This window comes from Gopherus flavomarginatus, chromosome 1 (assembly GCF_025201925.1).
Source record: "Gopherus flavomarginatus isolate rGopFla2 chromosome 1, rGopFla2.mat.asm, whole genome shotgun sequence".
Lineage (NCBI taxonomy): Eukaryota > Metazoa > Chordata > Testudines > Testudinidae > Gopherus > Gopherus flavomarginatus.
Window position 1 is genome coordinate 338,574,255 of NC_066617.1, and position 21,879 is coordinate 338,596,133.

Below are 21,879 nucleotides of genomic sequence, written 5' to 3' on the forward strand. Positions count from 1 at the left end.
GTGATGCAGCTTTACTAATGATAGTGATCCAGGGAACAAAGGCTCAGTCCCCAAACACTCAATCCCAACTGACCCTGACACTTTAAATAACCTGAAAGAGAGAGAAAAACACGAACAGCCAAAAACCAAAGAGTCAAACAAATTCACTCACCCCAAAATTAGTATTCGCACCTTGTTCATTCAGCAGGGTCATCTCCTTCTCCTCCTCTCAAATTTTCCTGTTTGCAGTCCCCTGTTTGCTAGCTAAAGTCTCCACTGATTCAGCACTGCATTTAAACATGTGCCTAACTCTAAGCCTGTGGTTAAGTCTCATTGACTTCAAGTTAAGTATGTGCCCAACTTTAAGCAATGGCTAAGTGTTGTGCTGCATATGGATAGATGTCCGAATCAGCCTAATGGCCTGATAAAGCTTACTGAAGTCAATGGAAGCATTGACAGGAAAAACACAGGAAATTAAATATATCTGACTTTGTCTTGGTAAGTGATTGTAATGGAATTCTATACTTCTTTTTCAGTAGATCATTGTTGATGTTGTAGACCAGGGTAGCAAAGAACAATTATTTTTCCAATTCACATGGATTCTTTCTAGAAGTAATCATCTTGCAAGAGGTGACAGATGAAGAGAGAGCTGGACCTTGTACATACAATCAAGTAAAGCGGCAACTCAGGGATTTTCTGTTGCCTAGGGGCAGCTTTTGTCCTGTAAACTAAAAAGGAGTGAGATACATTAAGAGCCTTATAATGAGATAAAAATGTAACTCTGTCTAGTATAAAGCCAACTACAATGCAACTACATTAAACCCCCATTATAAACCATCTTTGTTACAGCACATTTTACAGCAATCAGAAAGCTTCTTTTTCTTGGATGGAAACATAATGAGAGTGCAATGTTTCAATTGCAAATCACATTCTTTTCTTTTATGAATCAAACAGAAGAAAATATATAAAGTAAAATGCAAAGAACATTGAAGACATTAGAATAAAGTCTTAGATGGCAGAAAGTTCACTGAAGTACTAACTGGGAGTAAAATATATGAAATTTCAGCTTAAGTAGATGAATGCAATGTGACAGCTATCTCAACTGAAAAGAGTGAAAGAAAACATTAGAAAGGCTGAATATTGATATCTGAATATTTGAAAGGCTTGTCCTAGCAGTTTACAGCACAAACTTGAGGGATGAAGGGGCAACATTCAAAGGCTAAGAATGCCATCTCTCAGCACTAAAAGAGCAAAGGAATAAGGAGAATTCAAAGGATGACAGTAGTTGGATGAAAGCCAGTCATATAAAGATATCAGCACAGAATTCTAGAAGAGACTGGCAGACATCCCAAATCAATTAAAGGAGATTACTGCAGCAAAGGCAATATACTTATCTTCTGAAACCTAAAATGTAGATAACACCGCTTAAGAGCAGCAAAATGGAAATGAAGGGAAATGTTAACTAAGGAAATGAAAAAAATAAGAACATTTGAATTTGGAGTTGATCAAAAAGGCAAGTGCAATGCAGCCTGATAAATTGTGTTTGACACTGTTATGCAAAATATACAGGTTCTCAAATTGCCATTTATAGATTTTGTGTCTAAGAAAGTAACTCAGAGGGCATGGTACTTATTGAAAACATCTGGATCTGCAACTCAAATAGACTGCCACTTGAGGATTATGAACCTATTCGTGAAAACCTACAAAATGGTGTAATTCCCCAAGAGAATAACCGACTTGAGCTGTGATATATTCTTACCAAACCATGCATATCTAACATCTGGATTTGCATTTTTTAATGACTAGCGCATACTGGAGACTAACCAAAAACCGCAGAAAGACCTGTGTGTCCATGAATCCATTCTGCTCATTACTAATCCCAGTGACACTTCTGTCACTATTTAAATAAATAAAAGTGTTTTGGAGTAAAATCAGCAAGTTGCTGCTTCACATTCTTGGAATAGGAAATGATCACATGGGGTATCTTAAAACTAAGGCTGAAGTAGCCTATAAATGCAGTAGTCCAACATACATTAATAATGAATTATACATATATGGGAAATAATGAGTGGCCAGTGGTCATGCTGGGACTATCCAGGTCAGCAGAAGGGCAGTAGAGCAAAGGGACTCCTGTTAAAATAATCTACAGTTTATCTGATTGTGAATAATTAACTTAAAGGAATGTATCCCACACATTTAAGCCATAACTTCTTCCACTGAAAATATAAACTCAATCTGATCCCAGTTTATTTCTTCCCTTTCCTATCTTTTAAACTGGTATTGATCCATGAGAGGAACTTCCCTCTTATCCCATGACTGATCATTCCTAATGCACTAGACCCTAGTGCCCTACCTAGACAAGTCAGACCTACTCGTGCTACTTGCGCAGTGCAAAAGGAACTTAAAATGGCCACAGTTTGCCTCTGCTAAATTCCTCCTGTGTAAAGGGAATTGCCACTGGTATAAAGCAGGAGGAGATGGCTCTCCTGCATCCTACACCAGCTTTGGTGCCTGACTCTGCTGCTTCCTCCACTGAAGCTGCATTGCCCAACGTAAGGAGTGGGGAAGGGGCAGGTCTAGGTGTGTCATGGGGGATGAGGGAGATGTGTAGGGTGGCTGAGCAAGGCTCTGCTATAAAAGCATAGAATAGTAGGGTCTGGAAGGGACCTCAAGAGGTGATCTGATCCATCCCCCTCTACTAAGGCAGATTAAATACACCTAGATCATCCCAGATAGGTGTTTGTCCAACCTGTACTTAGAAACTTCCAGTGACATAAACTTTCCTCAGTAACCTGCTATGGTTGATCTATGATGGGATCTTGGCCAGCATGGTAAGTTTAAGGATGCCCCCTGCAATTTTAACACATGCTGAGACTCAGTAAGCCATGATCACTCCCTGTCAGTCCTCCCCCTCTCTGCTGTGTCCAGGCTCTGAGAATTGAGTCCTTAATCTTTGTTTCTCAATTTTTCCATCTGTAAAATGAGGATAATAATACTGGTTTATTTATCTTCTTACAGGAATACCCAGCCCATGGTTCTCCTGCTTAGTATGAAGCTTGCAATTGCAATTTACTGGCCTTCTCATTTGTCAACTTGGGAAAGGCTATGGGAAAGACATCACAACAAACATTTAGGCCCATTGCCAGACCTGCAGAGCTATAAATGAGCATGCTCACTGGGCCAGCTGTGAGGGAGGGATTTTGAGTGGAGAAGAAAGGGGGTCATATGGCAGCAACATCAAGCAAGATGCCACATTTTCCACGTACAGTTTGTTTTAAAAAATTACATACTGCAGGTAATCTATTGCACAAATAGTACAAAGCACTAGGTGTGTATAAATCCAGTTCCTCTCCTCTCAGTGGTTCATGACCTTAGACAGCAAGGTTATTGTGGTACATGTGATATGGAATTGTGCAGGGAAATCTAAGACTGAGAGAAATTAATCAACTTTGACAGGACCTATGGTCTAATGGATTAGAATTGGATTGGGTTTTAGTTCAGTTACTGATACTGATGTGCTTTGTGACCATGGGCCTTTATCCTGCATGTCCCTATCTGTAAAATGGGACATTAACAAACACTTACCTAGCACATAGGCATGAGGCTGTGAGGATTAATCCATTTTTGTAAAATGCTTTGAAAATGTAATGTACATACTATGCACTTAAGGAGAAGAGAACTAAGGCTTGGGTGAGAAGTATACAGGACCACAGAAGACTGTGTATGAGCTCTAATCCCTCCCAGAGAACCTGGACTGGTTGAGAGTTGTTATAGGCCTGGCTGGTAGAATCACCTATTGTTAAGACTGTTTTGACACTTCCTGTTATATTACCCTGTTTGTAGTTTTTTATAACTTTGCCAAACCACTTGGGCTGGAATTTTCTATGCTGGGTGTCTGGCTCAGGTGGTTGTTTTTTTATTTATTTATAATTTCAGCCAAAACATCTGCAAGAATGAGGCTAGGGAAAATACATTTTTTTGGTCATATTCAAAAATCCTTGAGACTTTTTTTTTGTACAGCTCTAGAACTCTTCTGTCTTGGAACAGGGACTTGAAATTTGGCAGGGGGGTAACCTTTGTGTCAGGGATGTGTCCTTTGCCATCCCTTTGAAAATCTCCCCAAATCTGGCCAAGTTATGAGCCTTTGAAAAATCACAGTTAGCACCAGCTCAGTGAAACTTCTTTGACTTTAAATGTTATATCTCCAAAGTGTCCATCATCTCTGAGCATCCATGAGCCTCTCACAGCTCCTAGAATAGACCAGACTGTGCATATGCCATTCCAACAGAGCGACTATATTAAAAGAACATTATTAAGGTTGCAAACTCAAGCACTGAGAATTTTGGAAGTGCCATAATTAAAGTTTCCTATGCAACTTTAATTTATCCTCTTGTCTTTATGCATTGTGAGACCATCTTTAATTACATGATTACATGCTAGTTTTTCCACATGACCCCTGCTTCATTCAGTGCAAAGCCTATATTAGTTGTGGGAAGGGGTGGGCTTAGGGACACCTAAGACTAAAGGCCTGGCACCTCAGTCAAGGGGAGGGACCACAAGGCCCAGAAACCAACTATTCGGGACAACAAATGTGAAAACAGGGATGAAAGTGAAGGTCAAAGGGTCAGAATTGGTATCAGATGGGAGCACCAAGCAGAGAACATCAGACCTCTGTGAATGAGTCCAAGGTGCCTGTGAACGCTGTCCAGAGGAACTCTGCTTGGAGATGTGAGGCAACAAGGGACAGGAAATAGGTCCCACAATCACAGAGTATCTCCCCATCTTGGCCAGCGCCAGGAGGTGGTTGATGAGGAGGTCTTCACACTTGGTAGAGCCACCAATGGGGTGTGCAAAAATGAACAACTGAGGAGAAAAGGGCCTCCAGAACCTCAATAAGAGGTTTTGGAGGAACTGAAAAGGGCTGCAGCCTGGTGCACTATAGGTGAGTGTGCATCAGGATTTCCCTTTTACTGCAGAATGGACAAGGGTCAGGAAACTCTGTGAACACATCCATGCTCAAGGCTCTGTGGAGCAGCTGCCAACTGATATCCTTGGCAGGCTGTGGGGCCTGGTTGGGGTATAGGCTGGCCCACTTGGGTTTGCCACCCTCAAGAGGTGGCAAGAGGTCCCACCACTAAGTATTGAGGCAGGACATGAGGGAGAGGAAGTGGATGGTATGGAGAACAAATGTGATGAGGTGCGGTTCAGAGATGGACTGGCTGGACTTGGAACAGGGCAGTTGACTTAGGTGGTGCGTTGGAGGTAGCTAGGGGGCTCACGGTACAGGGACATAATGGCAGGGACCCACTTGAGAGAAGGAAGAGAAGCAGGGACAAGGCTGCCCTCACATCCTGGAGCACACAATGGTCAATGCATGGTGTGCGTAACCATCTACAAAATCTCATGAGGAAATGAATAACTCTGTCTTGAGAGCAGGGTTTGAATAGTGTGCAGTAAATAGGGCCAGGAACAACATATTGAAAAATGAGGATAAAACAAAATATGCAATAGCTGCTCATTCAGTGAGGATTGTCCATCCTCTGCACTGAATGAGGCAGGGGTCCTGTGAAAATATAGTATGTGATCATGTAACTAAAAACTGTATCAAAATGCATATACACAAGGGGGCTGAAGTAAGGTTGTGCCAGCAACCTTAATGCTAACATCTCCTAACTTTTGAATGCTGGACTTTGCAACTTTAATGTGTTTTTAACATAGTTTTTTTTTTGTGTGTGTGTGTGTGTGTGTGTGTGTGTATAATAAAAGATGAGATAAGAAGAAGAGATGAGACATTTTTGTCAGAAGCATTTGCAGCAGATATGATTTTTAAAAAATGATAGAGAAGGTGTGTGCATTAGCAATGGAGCTTTAAGATTCTGCTGGAGGGGCCGATTTTGAGGCATACCAGGTTTGAAATATTTAATTTCTTCATGGAGCCAGAGGCTCAACTCTAGAAAGGGTTGGCTCAGTCCTTCATCATGAAGGTAAATACATTAAATTCCGAATAAAGAATCTTGTGACCTTCTCTTTGTGGTCATTAAAATGTCTGCCGTGATTTTTATAAGCAAACATGGGGCTTGATTTGTGTAAAATTACTCTCTTTCTCACTCTTGTGCAATATGCTGTTTGGCTCTTACCCTTCAGTCCAGAGGCCAACGCTGTTCAGCATTTAATTTAGAAAGTGCTTCAGTATGAAGGAGCTAGATAAATGAAAAATATTTTTATTGTACACTCTACTTAAAGAGAACATACTCAATCAATATGGCTGCCTTGTTGGGTTGTCCCCGGCAAAACTGATTTAACTAGATAGTGAAAGATTATTAGCACACTATTAGCATAAATTCTGCTTAAAGGGGAAGTATTTAACTAGTGCCAGTTTGTTAACTGATGTATAACAATGTGGTGGTGTGTTTGGAATGGTGAACTCCACTCTGCAGTATGGTCTAGTGCACGGGTGGGCAAACTTTTTGGCCTGAGGGCCAGATCGGGTTTAGTAAATTGTATGGAGGGTCAGTTAGGGGAGGGGGTCATGGCCTGGCCCCCACCTCCTATCTCCCCCCCCAGCCTCCTGCCCCATCCAACCCCCCCATTCTCTGACAGCCCCCTGGAACCCCTGCCCCATCCACACACCCCCGCTCCCTGTCCACTGACCGCCACCAGACCCCCGCCGCCCCATCCAACCACTCCTCTCATTCCTGACAGCCCCTCCCCGGGTCCCCTGCCCCCTGCCACCCCAGCCAACCCTCCCCCTCCTTTCTGACGGCTCCCCCGGGACCCCTGCTCCCATTCAACCATCTGTCCCCCCCGACTGCCCCGACCCCTATCCACATCCCCAGCCCCTGACCACCACCCCAAACTCCCCTGCCCTCTATCCAACTCCCCCTGCTCCCTGTCCCCTTACTGTGCTGCCTGGAGCACCAGAGGGTGGCGGTGGCCGCATGGTGCCCGGCTCTGCAGCTGCACTGCCCCAGAAACTCACAGTCCTGCTGCCCAGAGCATTGCGCCGGCGGCAGAGCAAGTGAGCTGAGGCTGCGGGGGAAAGGGGACAGCAAGGGAGGGGCCGGGGACTAGCCTCCCGGGCCAGGAGCTTGGGGGCCGGGCAGGACAGTCCTGTGGGCTGGATGTGGCCTGCGGGCCGTAATTTGCCCACCTCTGGTCTAGTGGACAGGAAACAGCAGTGGGAGACAGGAGACCTGGCTCTATTCCCAAATATGCTACTGATCTGCTGTGTGACTTTGGGCATGTCACTTCATCTCTCTGTGTCTCTGTTTGCCTTCACATCCTCTGTCTGCCTTATCTATTTGTAAGCACTTTTGGTGGTGGCTATATCTTACTGTGTGTTTGTACAAGACAGCCTTCAGGCATTACAGTAATACAAGTAATTACAGCACAAAGTAGCATCGTCAACTCTGGGGCATCTGAAAGCTACAAATGAGATAATTTTAAAGCTAAAACCCTAGACAGCATTTTCAAGTGCTCTGTTTTAAAGCTGATCTCAAAAAACCCACACTCCTGGCTGATTTTAAGTATTTATTTTACGTATTCTTGAAAAGAATTGACTTGTTACACCCTTGTCTTGGTTTGTGCATGACTTAAAAGGCAAGTCAATTCTGAACATTCTATTGTATGTATTGTACCGTAACTGACTGCATAAGATAATCTCGTTTTATAATATGTGTTAATTGACAAATGTTTGATGATGACGATGATGTAAACAAAGAGCTGTTTCAAGGTATAAGCATCTGGGGGTGGAGTTTAAGAAGTTTTCAGCTTTATCTCTGTATTTTTATTGCTTGAGTTCTTGACTTACCATCTTGTAAACTCTATGGCCTGAAGCCTATGAGAGAATAGAGGTAACTGAGTGAGCTCTCTAATGTCATTTGCTAGAGACCAAGGGGAGTTGACTGAGTGAGGCACTACCTTATTTAAATGTCAACTGCTGGTAGTTTGTGGACATTGGGAGAAAATTTGATTAAGTTTTGTATTTGGGTCACTTAATTTTGAGCATACCTGGTTGGGAATACACCTGGGCAAAGCCTGGGCAATGACTGGGTATGGGGTCACCTGATTAAAAGTGATGTTTGCCAAGGTGGGGTAAAAGGTCCTGAACAGAGCTAAGGGGCTTGGTGCTGGTAAAAGTGCTTTGGGTAGAAGGGACTCTGAGGGGTTTATAAGACTATTGATTGTCTTCTATCAGCGTGAGCTGAGTAAAAAGCTCTAAGTGCTTTATGTGGCTAGACCACACCAGAGATTAGTTGTCTAGCCAGTGGCAACCAAAGGTCAAAGACCAGCAGTAGTTCCAGTCACCTGAGCAACAGGTAGAGCATTGCAGAAGTTGGGTCCAGCCATAACACCCAAAGCAAAGAGGAAGGTAGATTCACCCACAGGATATAGCTTCCAGCAGGTGAGCAGCAGAGGATTTCACAGCAACCGTCTATGTCAGCCTAGCAACTCAGGCGAGGCTTCACTGTCAAAATCACTGTAGGAGGATAGGTGGTACAGCCCCAGACCTTCCATTCTGGAAACAGGAACCCGGATTTTCCTGGAACCACAAGCTGCGAGTGAGAAAGTTGGGAACCCACAAACTGAGAGTGGGAGGATGGGAGGCAAAAGTGCATCAGCCATTCAGAGTCCAAATATTTGGGACTGTGACTTATGCACCCTGAGGTAAACGGTGGTGAAAGGTGTTTAAATTGTAAATATTTGTCCCAGTTCAAACTGGTCTTTCCCTTTTCTCCACTCCCTTCCCCTAAGTTCATTTGTTTAGACCTCTGTGCTTGCACGTAGGTGCAGATTGGCCATGCCAAGTGATTACAGGTTGCTAGATTACTAGGTAGGGGTCTCGATACAAAAGAAGCGGAGGAGAATCCCTTACAATCAGGACCCTGCCCTTGTCATGGCAGGTGCAGTGGCAGAGGGGCTACAATCTACCTTCCCAACCCTGCTCCACCTCAGGCAGGCTGCCATGGGCACTCAGAGGGTGGCTGCCTAGCGCTGACCCCTCACCCCGGCACAGTGTGAGGGGCGCTCTGGGGCCACCAGGGACGCTGGGGGGGCTTCGTACCCTGCCCCATGCCCACGAGAGCGGGCGGGGGCAGCGTGGCCGCCAGACGACGGCCCAGCGAGCCGCAGGCACCAGCGGGCTGGAGCCGCCACCCTGATCCCCTCAGGCGCCCCCTGGCCAGCGCCGCCTTCCTTCCCCGGCCACAGCTGGCCCCACCTCTCCACCCCCCGGCCTGGCCCGCCACGCTGCCTTTCCCCGGTCACTGCCACGCCCGCCCCCTTCCCTGCCCCCAAGGCCAGAGCCGCCTCCTTCCTCCCCCCGGAGGAGCCGCCGCCGTGTTCTGCCTCCCGAATGACACGGCAGGAGCCCGCTCCCTCCAGACATGCTGTGCGCTGCCCGCGCCTGCAGCGCTGCACTGGGGGCTGCCGCCGAGCCTGTGGGCACCAGCCACCGCTGAGCAGCAACTTCAGCCGGAACAGGCAGCCCCGGCGCCGGGGTCAGTGTGTGTCTCCGGGCTTGGCTCAGCCCAGCCTGCCTGCTCGGAGCCCAGCTGCGGCAGCGGCACCTTGTGATCTCCTGCCGACTTAGGGGCACTTCGCCAGCCGCTGCTGCTGCCGGCGGGGGGTGGGCTCGCCCTGTCCTTCCCCTGCCCTATCACCTGCCGAGCTCGGAAGGCAGCGATCCCCAGCAGAAAGTTCAGCAATGAAGGAAGTTTGGGGGCAGCTCGGAGAGTAGCTCAGGGGCTTTTGACTCAGCATCCAAACCACCTCCTCACCGCATAGGGGAAAAGAGGCGAGGGGGGCTTCCTTGGAGGAGGGAGCCGGGTTTCTTTGGGCAGATACGGTCCCCCTCCCAGCCGATCCCAATGCAACTGTCCGTCCGCCTCCTTCTCTACGTTGTAGTCTGTGCAAACTTTTGCAGCCGTCAGGGCACCACTGCCCAGAGCGGATCTATAAAAGCCTTGCGATCCTCTAACCTCAGGCGAGATGGTAAGTGGCTCTCTTGTTTCTTATCACGAGTATTTACAGGACTAATGCAAACCCAGTGGCGAAACTTACACCCCCCCTGCCCCATTCGCTTTGAGGCGGGCACCTATTGGGAATCCTCGTCTCTGTACGCTGTACCTAGTGCATTGCACTAGATAGCTTCCTAGGGGTTAATGTACTACTGAGCCTAACCCTATGCATAGCTTGGCTAGGTAGAGAGAACTAGCATCTCTCCAGGTGGAGGTGCTGGACTAAGAGATGAGAGTTGTCCCATCTGCTCTTCCCCTTCTCCCCCATGCTGTTTGGGCGGGGTGCTCCCACTGCAGCATTATTTTGTAACCACCTGCAATTCCTCGTGTCCCGGGACGCCCAGGCACAACCGAGGGAAAGAAAAGAACCGCTGCAAACTTCTCATTGTAACTTCAGGAGGCTTTCCAAGGGCTCACTGGCTCACGGAACCTGCACTGTTAGTTTTGTATGTTGCACTCTCTGACTTGTCTCTAGATTGTAAACTCTCAGGGGCAGGGCAAACTCTTCTTTGCTGCTTACAGCACCCAACGTATATTGGGTGCTGCTGAAGACAGACAATAATCATAGTCTGAGCTTTTGCTTCTTTTTGTGCCAATGGCAGTAGCTGATTCAGTGACAATAAGATACCTAAAGCTGACTGGCGCTTCTTCAAAACCCATGCCTTGGGGAGGTCTGATTTTTATAAACACTTTGATGAGAAACTTGGATAGTTTGATGTTAAGATTTTCTTGTTGGATGGTTTGTTTATTTTTGAACCATGAGGCTGCACTAGTGGCTCCTGTTTTAAGAGACAATCCTATGAGATTCCCACACTCAAGTTGTGTATGTCTGTGACTTTTTCCTTTAAGAGTGGGACAAGGAAGATAAGGGAGTGAGAATGCAACAAGCAGGGAATGAAACCCAAACCGTGAATACAAATAGTGCTATTGCTCCTGCTTCAGGGGTTTCCAGTTGCAGACAGCTGTGGCACACCTCTCCACAGCTGCTATTTGCTGCTGGAATCCCTTAAGGCAGTAGCATCCTAAAAGGTTTTGGGAACAGGTGGGGCTGTATCAAGTGTCCCATTGTGGGACATTTCTTATGTAGTCTCCCCCTCCCACTTCCCCCACCTGTTGTAATGGATTCCTTCAAATTAGCTGCTTTTTTAATGTGTCTCCAGCCCCAGGCACTCATTACCCATTCTTTTTCTAGAGGCCACTTGTGCAAACAGGGAATGGTGGCAGCAGCCTTTTCCAGAAGTCTGTTCTTTACAACTCTTGGAAGATGTGCCCCGCCCTATATGTCCGCAGTATCATAGTGAGACACTTGTCTAACTTCCTGTACCACCTTCTGGATCCTAAAGTGATCTGGTTGATCTATCAAGAAAAGCAGCAGCCAACTTCTGAATGTGCTCATGTGACTCGAGTCATCTAGTGATGAATGTTCATAGGAGTGCGCCACTGAAGGGAATTTAGTGAACTCCTGTTTGTTCATAATAAAATATAATAATGGCAAAATCTCCTGGTTTGGGAAAGTTAGTTAGTTTCTTGACTGGGATGCCACAGTCTTTTGGATTGTTGCCGCTAATGTAGTTTTGAGTATGAAGTTCTGCTTTTAAACATTCCATTCCAGCTTCTTGCTGATAAAAATCCAAGCATGCAGATAGACAGTTCTTTATTAAAAAAAAAAAAAAAGTGAACAGAAGTTAAGATGACAACCTCTTTCAGTTGGCTGAATTCTTTATAGGCCAATCTTTAATATTCATTTTCTAATTTGTCCAAAATCATGCTTTTTTATATGTTAGTTTTTATTTTTTGTTGTGTCTTGAAGTGAAGTGAAGTTTTAGTTAATTTTGGGAAATATTTAGTTTAGGCCTCTTCTGTAGAGCTAGGAAAATGGGTCCTGGAGGAGGAAAAAACATATAGCTGAAACTATTTCTATCCCTGAAATCTAATGCACTCATTCACATGTCCTTTTATTAAAAAAGATGTGTTTATAATAAAGACACACACCCAATGATTTCACTGTTGAACATTTTATTAAGCTTCATATTCTTTTTGTCTGCTCATTTCTCATCTTAAAAAGTATAGAATGGCCAACTAGCACTGAACCGTGCTAAGAAGGCAGCTCACTTATCCAACTCAGACCCGAGACAGCATCTTCAGGGGAACTCCCTGAAATCATTTACCTAAAACCTCTTAAAATAATTCTCTTTTCACATGGACAATAGGTGGAGTTCAGTGACTGATGGTATAAAGCTAGTTTTCTCCTATGCTTATGATCAGCTTGAGAATAGATCATTTTTACCCAATTGGAAAAAACTTGTATAGGTTGGCACTGCCACTGTTTCTCATCTTGGGAATTTCCAAGGGGAAAAAAATAATATGTGTAAAATGATTAGGAAATTGCTTTCCTGTCAATTTGGATAACTTGACTTGACGATTAAGCTTGGTACCTTTAAGGCTGGCTCCATTGAAGTCAATGAGTCTATTCATTGACTTCAGTGACAGTGGAGTGGACTCTTTTTTGAAAGCACTGAATGTATATGAAATTGCATGTTTACCATTGTACCCTACTGGCCAGCCCTGAACAGGTGCAGGGGCGGGGGGGAAGAGAGAAAGGGGGGCACAAGGAATTTCTCTCAACCTTGTGCACACACACAAAAGCCAGACACAATTTGCAGACTGCTCCTCATTGGTATTCCTGCAGGTGTTAGCTACATAAGTAGTGGTAAGAAGGGAATGGCCGGTAGCGTTGTCCATAGAGGGGAAGTTCACGCTGTGTCTTTTACAGAGTGTAACTGCAACTGTGCAGTGCTGTATTCTGGGAAGCTCCAGGATGTGCTGTTCTTCCACAAGGCACAATGCATGTTGGTGCTGCTGCTGCTGGTGGGGCAGCTGTGTGCCTCCCTAAAGCAGGCAAGTGACTAATAGGTCAGATTGTACTCAAATGTTTATCAACAGAATCATTGCTTGAGCTTGTTGACTAAGGCCTGTTTATGAAGCCAAAGGACGTGAGTTGCATTCCAAATGGATGCAATTAGCTGACAAGCATGCTGGCTGTCTGTAGGTTGCTGTAGGTCACTACAAATACATTCGTGTGCTGTTTTATTTTTTAACTTATTTTGGTCTGAAGTGGTGCTATTACTGATGGGTGGCTTGCACAGCTGAATTGAAGATGGGCAGCATTTATTTTTTTCTGCAAATAATTTCATCTGTGATAACTATGAAGCACATGGTTACATTGGTGTTAAAAATGTTGCAATGCTGGTTTTCAAAATACACCACGCAGACAAAACCTAAGGCAATATATAATGCCCAGGGTAGACCATTGTGATTTTGATGTTGTAGACTGAGATATCTACACAGGAATCCAGGTCTTTTGATGTGTGAAAAAATCCAGATTGTAGGTTGCCAGACCACTGTCAACCTGTGCTTTTATTTAAAAACAAACAAACAAACCCAAAACACATCCTTTGGATTATAGTTGTCAGTGACCTCAAGCAGAATGAACTAGTGATATGGAAAGTGCATAGTTATAATATGGAGACTGAGTGTATTGACCAAAGCAAACCTCTTTGGTACAGTGCAAGATTCTGTGCATCTGAAGAAGTGAGCTGTAGCTCACGAAAGCTCATACTGAAATAGATTTGTTAGTCTCTAAGATGCCACAAGTACTCTTGTTCTTTTTGCGGATACAGACTAGCATGGCTGCTACTCTGAAACAAAAGATTCCAGAGTGTCTTCTTTTAGCCTGAAAGAAGTTGGCATATGTGTAAATTGGATTTAGCTAATTCTGAGATGGATTTGGACAAAAACCAATAGATGAAGGGCAGCACCTAACATTTTTGGAAGTTGAATGACTATCAATCCAAACCAGACAGTGCTTCCTGCTGAGGATGTTAAGAATGTAAATGACCTATTTGAAGTCTACATCCTTGTGACTCTTTGTCCTCTTGAAAGGACAGTTGTTGATGACTCAGCTGCCCAGTTTAGCAAAAATCATGTTTATTTATTTAATTTAAAAAAATACAATAGTTTGGGGTTGCCTACAGTAATTATTATGCACTTGGTGATATTTATTTAACATGTTAGTAGATTCTTCATAGAGAATCCATTGAAGATAGAGATTTACATATGGTGGGTTTTCAGGACTGGGCCCTTACCTTCTCTGCTTCAATTTCCCCATCTGTAGTGTACAGATATTACCACCCACCTAGCACAGGTGTAGTATGCTTTTTGTAAAGGGATTTAAAGATGAAATGTGCTAAATAATAATACTTAACACCTATTTCTTACTTTGTAATGTATATGTCTAGCAACTGTAGGTTGCTTGCTCCGAGATTGTTTCTATTTCTTTGGACTTAGGGTGACCAACCATTCTGAAGGAGGGGGAAAAGGGGAGGGACAGAGAGGAAGAGAAGACAGTCCCAAAATGCAGAGCTGAAGTCCTGGTCCCAAGTTGAATGACTCCAGAACAGCATTTGTCCTGGCTTCCCTGCAGCGCTGCTCTGTGCCTGCCCGAGGTTCAGGGATGGTGCCAACCTCTTCTGGGCGGGGTAGGCTGAGGTGGGCCTTAACTCTCCCTCACCATGAGGGCCTGCCTCTCCTCCTCTTCCCTTGAGGCCCCACCCCCTAGCCAGCCATTACTTGTAATAATAATAAAACATTGGACTCAAGTATAACTTGTCTGTCAGTTGCTGGTGTCTCTACCTACATAATTAACTGTTTGGACTAAAGAACAAGGGAAATTACAGGGAAATCATAACTCTGACTCAGCAGCAATCAATATGATGGAGTTCTTCAAAGGAGCCTGCAAATGTGTTTTCTCAAATAGATTTATAGCACATAGTGGGAAGACATTTCCCACTGGAGACTTTCCAGATGATGTCTGAATTACAGTACTTCTAACTGTTGAACCATATTGAATGGTATTATTGGTAATAACCTTAAAAACTGACTTTGAAAACCTGTTCATTGTTTTTTTAAGTTCATAGAAATTGAACTTCATTGTTTTTAAATTCTAAAATGATGGCGTTTTTGGCCCAAATCCTGCCCTGGGAGAGTGTTTTGTAAGTGACTTGTGAAGAGACGGAAATGGGAAAATCATAGGGGATTATTATGGCTCTCATCCTGAAAAGGCATTCATGTACTTACGTTTCAGCATGTAAGAACCCAGTGAGCCAGCTCTGCTATGGATCTATGACAATGAATCTATGAAAACATACACTAGCAGAGGATCTGGTCCACTGAAACTAATTGCATGTTTGAAATTGAGCCTGTGTATAAATGTTTGCAGGATCAGTGCCTGCATTTTTATATTCTATAGCATGTAAATGAGGCAGGAGGGAAGTGGGAAGAGTTAGAGTAAGTGTTATGGTGATTTACAAAAAATAGTATTGAAGTTAGAACAAAACTTCAGTTCTGTGTTTTCAGAGAGCAGCAAAAAGTTTTAATAACATTTTTGAAAGCTCCAGTTGAAAAGTCAATTATATGACAAATATTTATTTTGAACTACTCATAGCAGTTGTCATCCTGTTTGCATGATTATATGCTCTTGTTGGCACTGGAACTTAAGGTATTGGAGTTGAAAGTAACATTTGTTTTTAAAGCAGTTGCTTGACAACTTTCCAGGTTGCAAGTTGCTAAAATGGAGACTGCACTTTGATGTTTAAAACATTATTTTGTGAAAAAACTATAATATTTCTTTAAATAAGAAGTAATTTACAGTAAAAGAGAGTCCAAGACAAGTAATCTTGCAGTGAAATAATACACAGATTCAGGACATTGTATTGCCGGCCCATTTTTACCAGGCCAAACAAAACCTTACCTAAAAGGAACAAATCTGCAAAAATACATATTACTTATATAGTAAAAAGTCTCTTCAGGGATTGGATTTTAATTTCACTAATACTATACGAAAGGTGAAGTAGAGTATTCATCATGCTGTTGAATTTTCATATTTATGGTGGAATTAGCTATACAAAAATGCATTATACATAACTGTAGCAAACCAGAGTACAAGAAAATTCCCATTCATAACAAATGAAATTGCTAATACTTAGATGTAAATTCTTCCGTGGATGCACCCCTATCTGCATATTTTTCTGTAGAGTACATTGTGCTGTAGGTGAGACTCTCAGCAAAGGTCCCGCATGAAGCCTATACACCATTTAAATCTTAAGTAGGACTTCAGAGGTGCTCTAGCTCTGTGCTGTACCTCTGTAAAGCCAGGAATCTCACACTTTATGTGGTGGGTTTTTTTTTTTAAAGTAACATTTTTGGCATAGAGACAAGTTAAAATTGATCGGTTAAACTGCATCACACAAAGATCCGACTACTTAAAATCTAGCAATCAGAGTGTAAATAAGAGCTTTATTTCCCCCCGTGTTGTGACAGAATTTTCCAAGGAAGGGACATTGCTCAGATACTCTTGCCTTTTCCTGATGAAGCTCTTTGGGCTGAAATGTTGGAATGGCTTTTTGTTATGAATCAATCTCCTGTTTATAAAGCGAGAGAAATGTCCTGTTTACAGTGACAGAGTGAATATGCTTTCTTTGGGAGCATGGTTTGGCTCTAGTATTTTGGTGGAGAATTAATCCTGCCTGAGTTCAAGCTTCCTATGGCATTTGAATGCTCAATATTTGGTTTCATTCCTTATTTTTGATCTTTGTCCCACATTGCAAGCAGGGACGCCCAGAGAGGGGGCAAGTGGGGCAATTTGCCCCGGGCCCTGCAGGGGCCCCGTGAGCACTGGCCTGGCGGCGGTCCGAGTCTTTGGCTGGCATTTCGGTGGCGGGGGCCCTTCAGTGCTGCCGAAGACTCGGAGTGACTGAAGGGCCCCCGCTGCCGAAATGCTGCCGAAGACCCGAACCGCCACCGGGTGAGTACAAGCGCCGCAGCTTCCCCGCTTTGCTCCAGGGCCCCTGAATCCTCTGGGCGGCCCTGATTGCAAGGGCCAACATCAAACAGTTTTATTAGTGTCAGTGCATTAAGCTGGGCAGAGAGTCCTGCATGCTGGGGATAGCGCAGGAGGACACGCTTTGCGTTCTGAATAGACTTCTGCTAATGCATTTCAACCCTGCTGTCCCTAATCATTATGAGATTGAACTGTACAAAACTATTGATTAAATGCTAACTCCATTAAAAGCTTAAAAACCAACAGCCTTGACCTTGCAGGATCTGTCTCAAAGTAACATACAATAAAAGAAAAGGTTGATGAGTTCTGTGGAGTGGGTTGGGAAGGTCTGACTCTAGGTGAATGTTAGAATATTCAAATTACAGTTACATTTAATTAGTGATTGCACAGTTTAGCACTGATAGCCATGAACAAAGAATGCAAATATTTGCAAAAATGGAGAACATTGAGGGTTCAAAGTGCCCCGTTGGTCTTCTGCCTCCAACGACAATCTGAGTGTGTGCCATCCACAGGATATCTTACAGGACCCTAGGGAGGCTAGAGCACAGTACGTTTCCAGACCAGACCTTAAGGAAACCTGTGTTTTTGATATGTCCACATCTGTTTGCTTTTTATTTTAAAGAGACATGGAGTGGATTATGAGTGATTCTTTTGTTCCTGAATCAATGGCAGGAAGTTTCTCCCAGTGTTCTTGAATTTCCAGTAGTTGCATTTGTTTTTTTCTAATCTGATGTGGCCTACCATAAAACTGAGACTAAGATGTGGAGCCATTCAGGTCCCCACTGTGAACCTTGATTAGTTATGTAGTCAGGATGTAAATACATATTCATAATTAGGAATAGCGGGAATAGTGTGATATTTGTGAATAGTGTGATATTTGTGCCCTTAAGTTTACAATAAAAAATTCACTTGAAAATTACCTGCTCTGGCACACCTGTTATGGAACTGTTGTAGGCAAACAACAAATAAGTTATGTTAGCACAGCTGATTGGGCAGATGATGATACCTTTTGATTTGTAGCCGCTCTCTGTGGAAGCAGATATCTTTCACACAGCTGCTTAATCGTGACGTCTCAGTAGGGGTGATCATTGTTCGGAATGATTTCACTGTCTTCTAAGCATGTCAGAAAAAAGGGTTTAAAAGCTTATCACAGAAACCCAGGGAGAACTTGCTGCATTCAGCACCTATGAATGAGCACAAAGTTTCTGCAGTTGTCTCATTTTCTTGCACTGGTCCAGAATCTCTGTCTATGACACAGTGTTAATAAATTGAGTAGAACCCATATGCCCTGCAAGCAGCCAAGTAGTTATTATCTAGCAGCAGTACCTCATCTCTTGCTCAGGGATGCTCTGTAACTCTATCTCCCATCTTCCAGAACCTTGTTAATGATGTTTTGCCAGCTGTACAGTGGGGTGAGTCAGGTCACTGCAGCGATCTGACAGACAGCTATGCAGAAACTATAAATGTCTGCACAGTGCTTCAGCTGCATTCCCAGCTGATAACTGTAGCTGTAAGATTGGAGAAAAACCAAGGCCATTAGGGCAGAGAACTGCTCCAAAGGCAGTCTGAGGGATGAAGAGGACAAAGAGTATCTTTCCCCCTCCCCGTGTCCATCAAGTCACCCTCTCTAATAGAAATAAGTGATGTGTAGAGTGGCAGTCCACTATCCCCCAAGGTTACAAAAACCCCTCTGGTCTCAGCTCAGAGGAGCACAAGGGTTGCTGGTGGAGGTGGGGCGGAGCTGTATTGGGGGGGTAAAGTATGAAAAAGAGCCATATCTCAGCATATATCCTGATACAGTTTTGCACAGTAAATGAATCCCTTGGTTTCTAGATGTCTGTCTAAAAGTTGATTTCTTTTTGGTGGTGGGTAGAATTAAAATGGCAAGAGAAACCAGCGAAAGCTGCCATCCTGGTGCCTGTTCCTTTGCATGTGTCTGGAGTCTGGTTGTATCTCATAGTGTAAATAAATTCAAGATGGCAGCAAGAAACACATCATGTTGCCTTAGGTAGACTGGATTAGATTTATAGGCTTTTAAATAAATACTTAAAGAGAGTTTGTAAGAACTTCAATTGCTTTTCCTTTCACCTACCTATCAGGATCTGTCAATATTTTCCACACAAGCTTTAGTGTAACAAATGGAGCTCCTGACATTACGTTTTTGAAATGTCAACAACTCTCATAGGAGAAATATAGAACTCTGAATGCAGGTCTTGTCAGGTAAATTACCTTTCAGATTACTTAAAAAGCTGATGATCAGAATATTGGCTGTGTAAAAGGTGTTGCCTTGTTTCTCATGAACTGAGAAAGAGAGAAACGTGTCATACGTGTTTACTGTGCTTTTGCAGTGGAGTAGTTTAAAATCAAGAATAAATTATTGTTTGGAAAACATAACTTTCTAGCGTTTTATTTTCAAAAAGTTGCCACTGGCTGGTTGGCCAAACCAGAACAATAGCACCAAGCAACTATCCAGTTTTCCTCTGATGGCAGTGGCTGTGCTTCCATAGCCCAACAGCAGCTGCTTCTGTTTTTCTTACATTTCACTGGGGTGGGAGTTAACCCATTTCCTTTCTTTGTTCCTGATCATTATCATTTTTTAACCGGGCTGCATATGTTTATGACCTAAAACAAAGTCTGGGCTCAGTATTGCTATTTTCAAGGACAAACTATTATGAACGCTGCAATGTTATCCCCTTTCCTTATTACTCTGATGGTTTTTATGTCACTTTAAAAATCCTGTTGGTCTCAATTGAAATGGAAAGTCAGGTGCCTGCCTCTGAATATCAAAATCTAGGCAACTCTGTAATTGATTGTGGCCGAAGAGTGTTATTATCTGGTGTTCATTAGCCCATATGAAGTGAATAATCTCATCAGGTTTGGACAAGGATTGATTTGGGATGATGAAAGAACCACTAAGAAGTGATCCATTCGAATCTATAAAGAGGCATTAGCCGGGTTTTTATACGAGAGCTTCTGCTATCCATGCTGTTTCTGATATGCACTCCTGTGACTCCATCCATATCCGTAGTGGGTACTGTTAACTGTTGCTGAATGTTAACTTTAACTATACTATGGTGTAGGGGATACCAAAGTTCGTTTTTATATTTAAACACCATTTTTTTGTAACTGCCAGTAATTATTGACTTATGAAGACCACTCTGGCCCTAAAGAAGTAATAAATACTTTGAGAATCAAAGTCTTCTATTTCCAGGTTTCTCAGACTGGTGCCTTTCCAATCACTGCATTCACTTTATTGAAGACAAAGGGATTTCTTTTGATATCTTCCAGCCAATTATTTTTCTTACAGGCAAAATTCTGATTGTAACCACAAAAATCTGGAAGACATTTTAGCCACAGAAGCATTTTAATTAAAATGTCTGTAAAGATTAGATATTGCCAGAATTATTAAAGGGACGATATCAGCATGAAATCTAGTTTGTTTCAAAAACTAAGTTAAAAGTAGTTTCAGTAACCAATGAAACAGACTATACACAAAATGCTGTTGGATGCATGAAGTAAAGAAACTGACAGAATTAGATAAATTTATCTTTAATTTGTTTCAGGTATGGTCATTTTAGTTGTTTCTTCTAACAATTTAGAGATAATGGGTAACTTTAATTTGTTAATGGCTCTTTACAGGGTAACTGTCTGATTGTTTAGTCCTAGAATGTAGGTTTTGATTTATAAATTAGTTTTATAAAACATATCATGAACAAAAATTGTGATAATTTGTTAAAAAGAGAAATTCATAAATTCATAGATTCCAAGGCCAGAAGGGACCACTGTGATCATCTAGCCAGACCTTCTGTATAACACAGACCATAAATTTCCCCAGAATAATACCTATATCTGTTAGAAAAACATCTAATGCTGATTTAAAAATTGTCAGTGGTCAAGAATCCACCACAACCCTTGGTAAATTGTTCCAATGGTTAATTATCCTCACTGTGAAAACTTTATGCCTTATTTCAAGTCTGAATTTGTTTGGCTTCAACTCCAGCCATTGGATTGTTAGACTTTTCTCTGCTAGATGGAGGAAACTATTATTAAATATTTGTTCCCCATGGAGATACTTACAGACTGTAATCAAGCCACCCATTAAATTTCTGTTTGTTAAGCTAAATAGACTGAGCTCCTTGAGTACTTAGCTCTGTAAGACGTGTTTTCTAATCCTTTAATCATTCTTTTGGTTCTTCTCAGAACCCTCTCCAGTTTATCAGCCTCCTTTTTTAATTGTGGTCACCGGAACTTCCACTACCTGAACAATTGGCTCCTTGAAGTGATGCTCATTTCTCAAAGTGCAGCAAGGCCCTATGGCTGTTCCACTTCTTGGGCTTCTGCCTCAATGTGGAAAAGTCTACACTCATATCCACACAACAAATAGACTTCATCGGGGATACGCTGGAGTCCATTACCACCCAAGTATACTTTCCCATGGACAGATTTGCCATCATTTCTACAGTAAAAATGAACCCTCAAACCACACAAAAGGCTTGCCTGCCACTTTTGAGCCATATGACAGCCTGTACATTTGTAACACACCCTTTGCAAGACTACGCTCCTGGTGTCTTCAAGCCTGGCTGAGAACTGTTTACACATTCCCCCTCCCACCACAACAAACATAGTCCATCCAAGTTGGTGTCCACACTTCAGAGGGTCTTTAGCTCCCTCTGTTGGTGGAAAGATCCTGAAAAGATGTGTGTAGGAGTTCCAGGGTACGTCCAGACTACCCGCCGTATCAGCGGGTTAAAATCGATTGCTCGGGGATCGATATATCGCGTCTAATCTAGACGCGATATATCGATCCCCGAGCGCGCTTATATCAATTCCGGAACTCCATCAACCCCAACGGAGTTCTGGAATCAACATGGAGAGCCGCGAACATCGATCCCGCGCCGTCTGGATGGGTGAGTAATCCGATCTTAGATATTCGACTTCAGCTACGTTATTCATGTAGCTGAAGTTGCGTATCTAAGATCGATT

At 43.2% G+C, this 21,879-nt stretch overlaps 1 protein-coding gene across 3 annotated transcripts in view; it reads left to right on the forward strand.

Annotated features, from left to right (window-relative positions):
• Window positions 1–9,334: 9,334 nt before the first annotated feature.
• PDGFD (platelet derived growth factor D) overlaps window positions 9,335–21,879 on the forward strand; it is a 181,186-nt gene continuing 168,641 nt past the window's right edge. For 2 of the 3 annotated variants that reach the window (XM_050928201.1, XM_050928195.1), the window contains exon 1: window positions 9,335–9,972. In XM_050928201.1, coding sequence (XP_050784158.1) covers window positions 9,849–9,972 — 124 coding nt within the window. In that variant the 5' untranslated portion in view covers window positions 9,335–9,848. The remainder of the gene's footprint in view (window positions 9,973–21,879) is intronic. The other variant, XM_050928186.1, reaches the window with a different exon arrangement.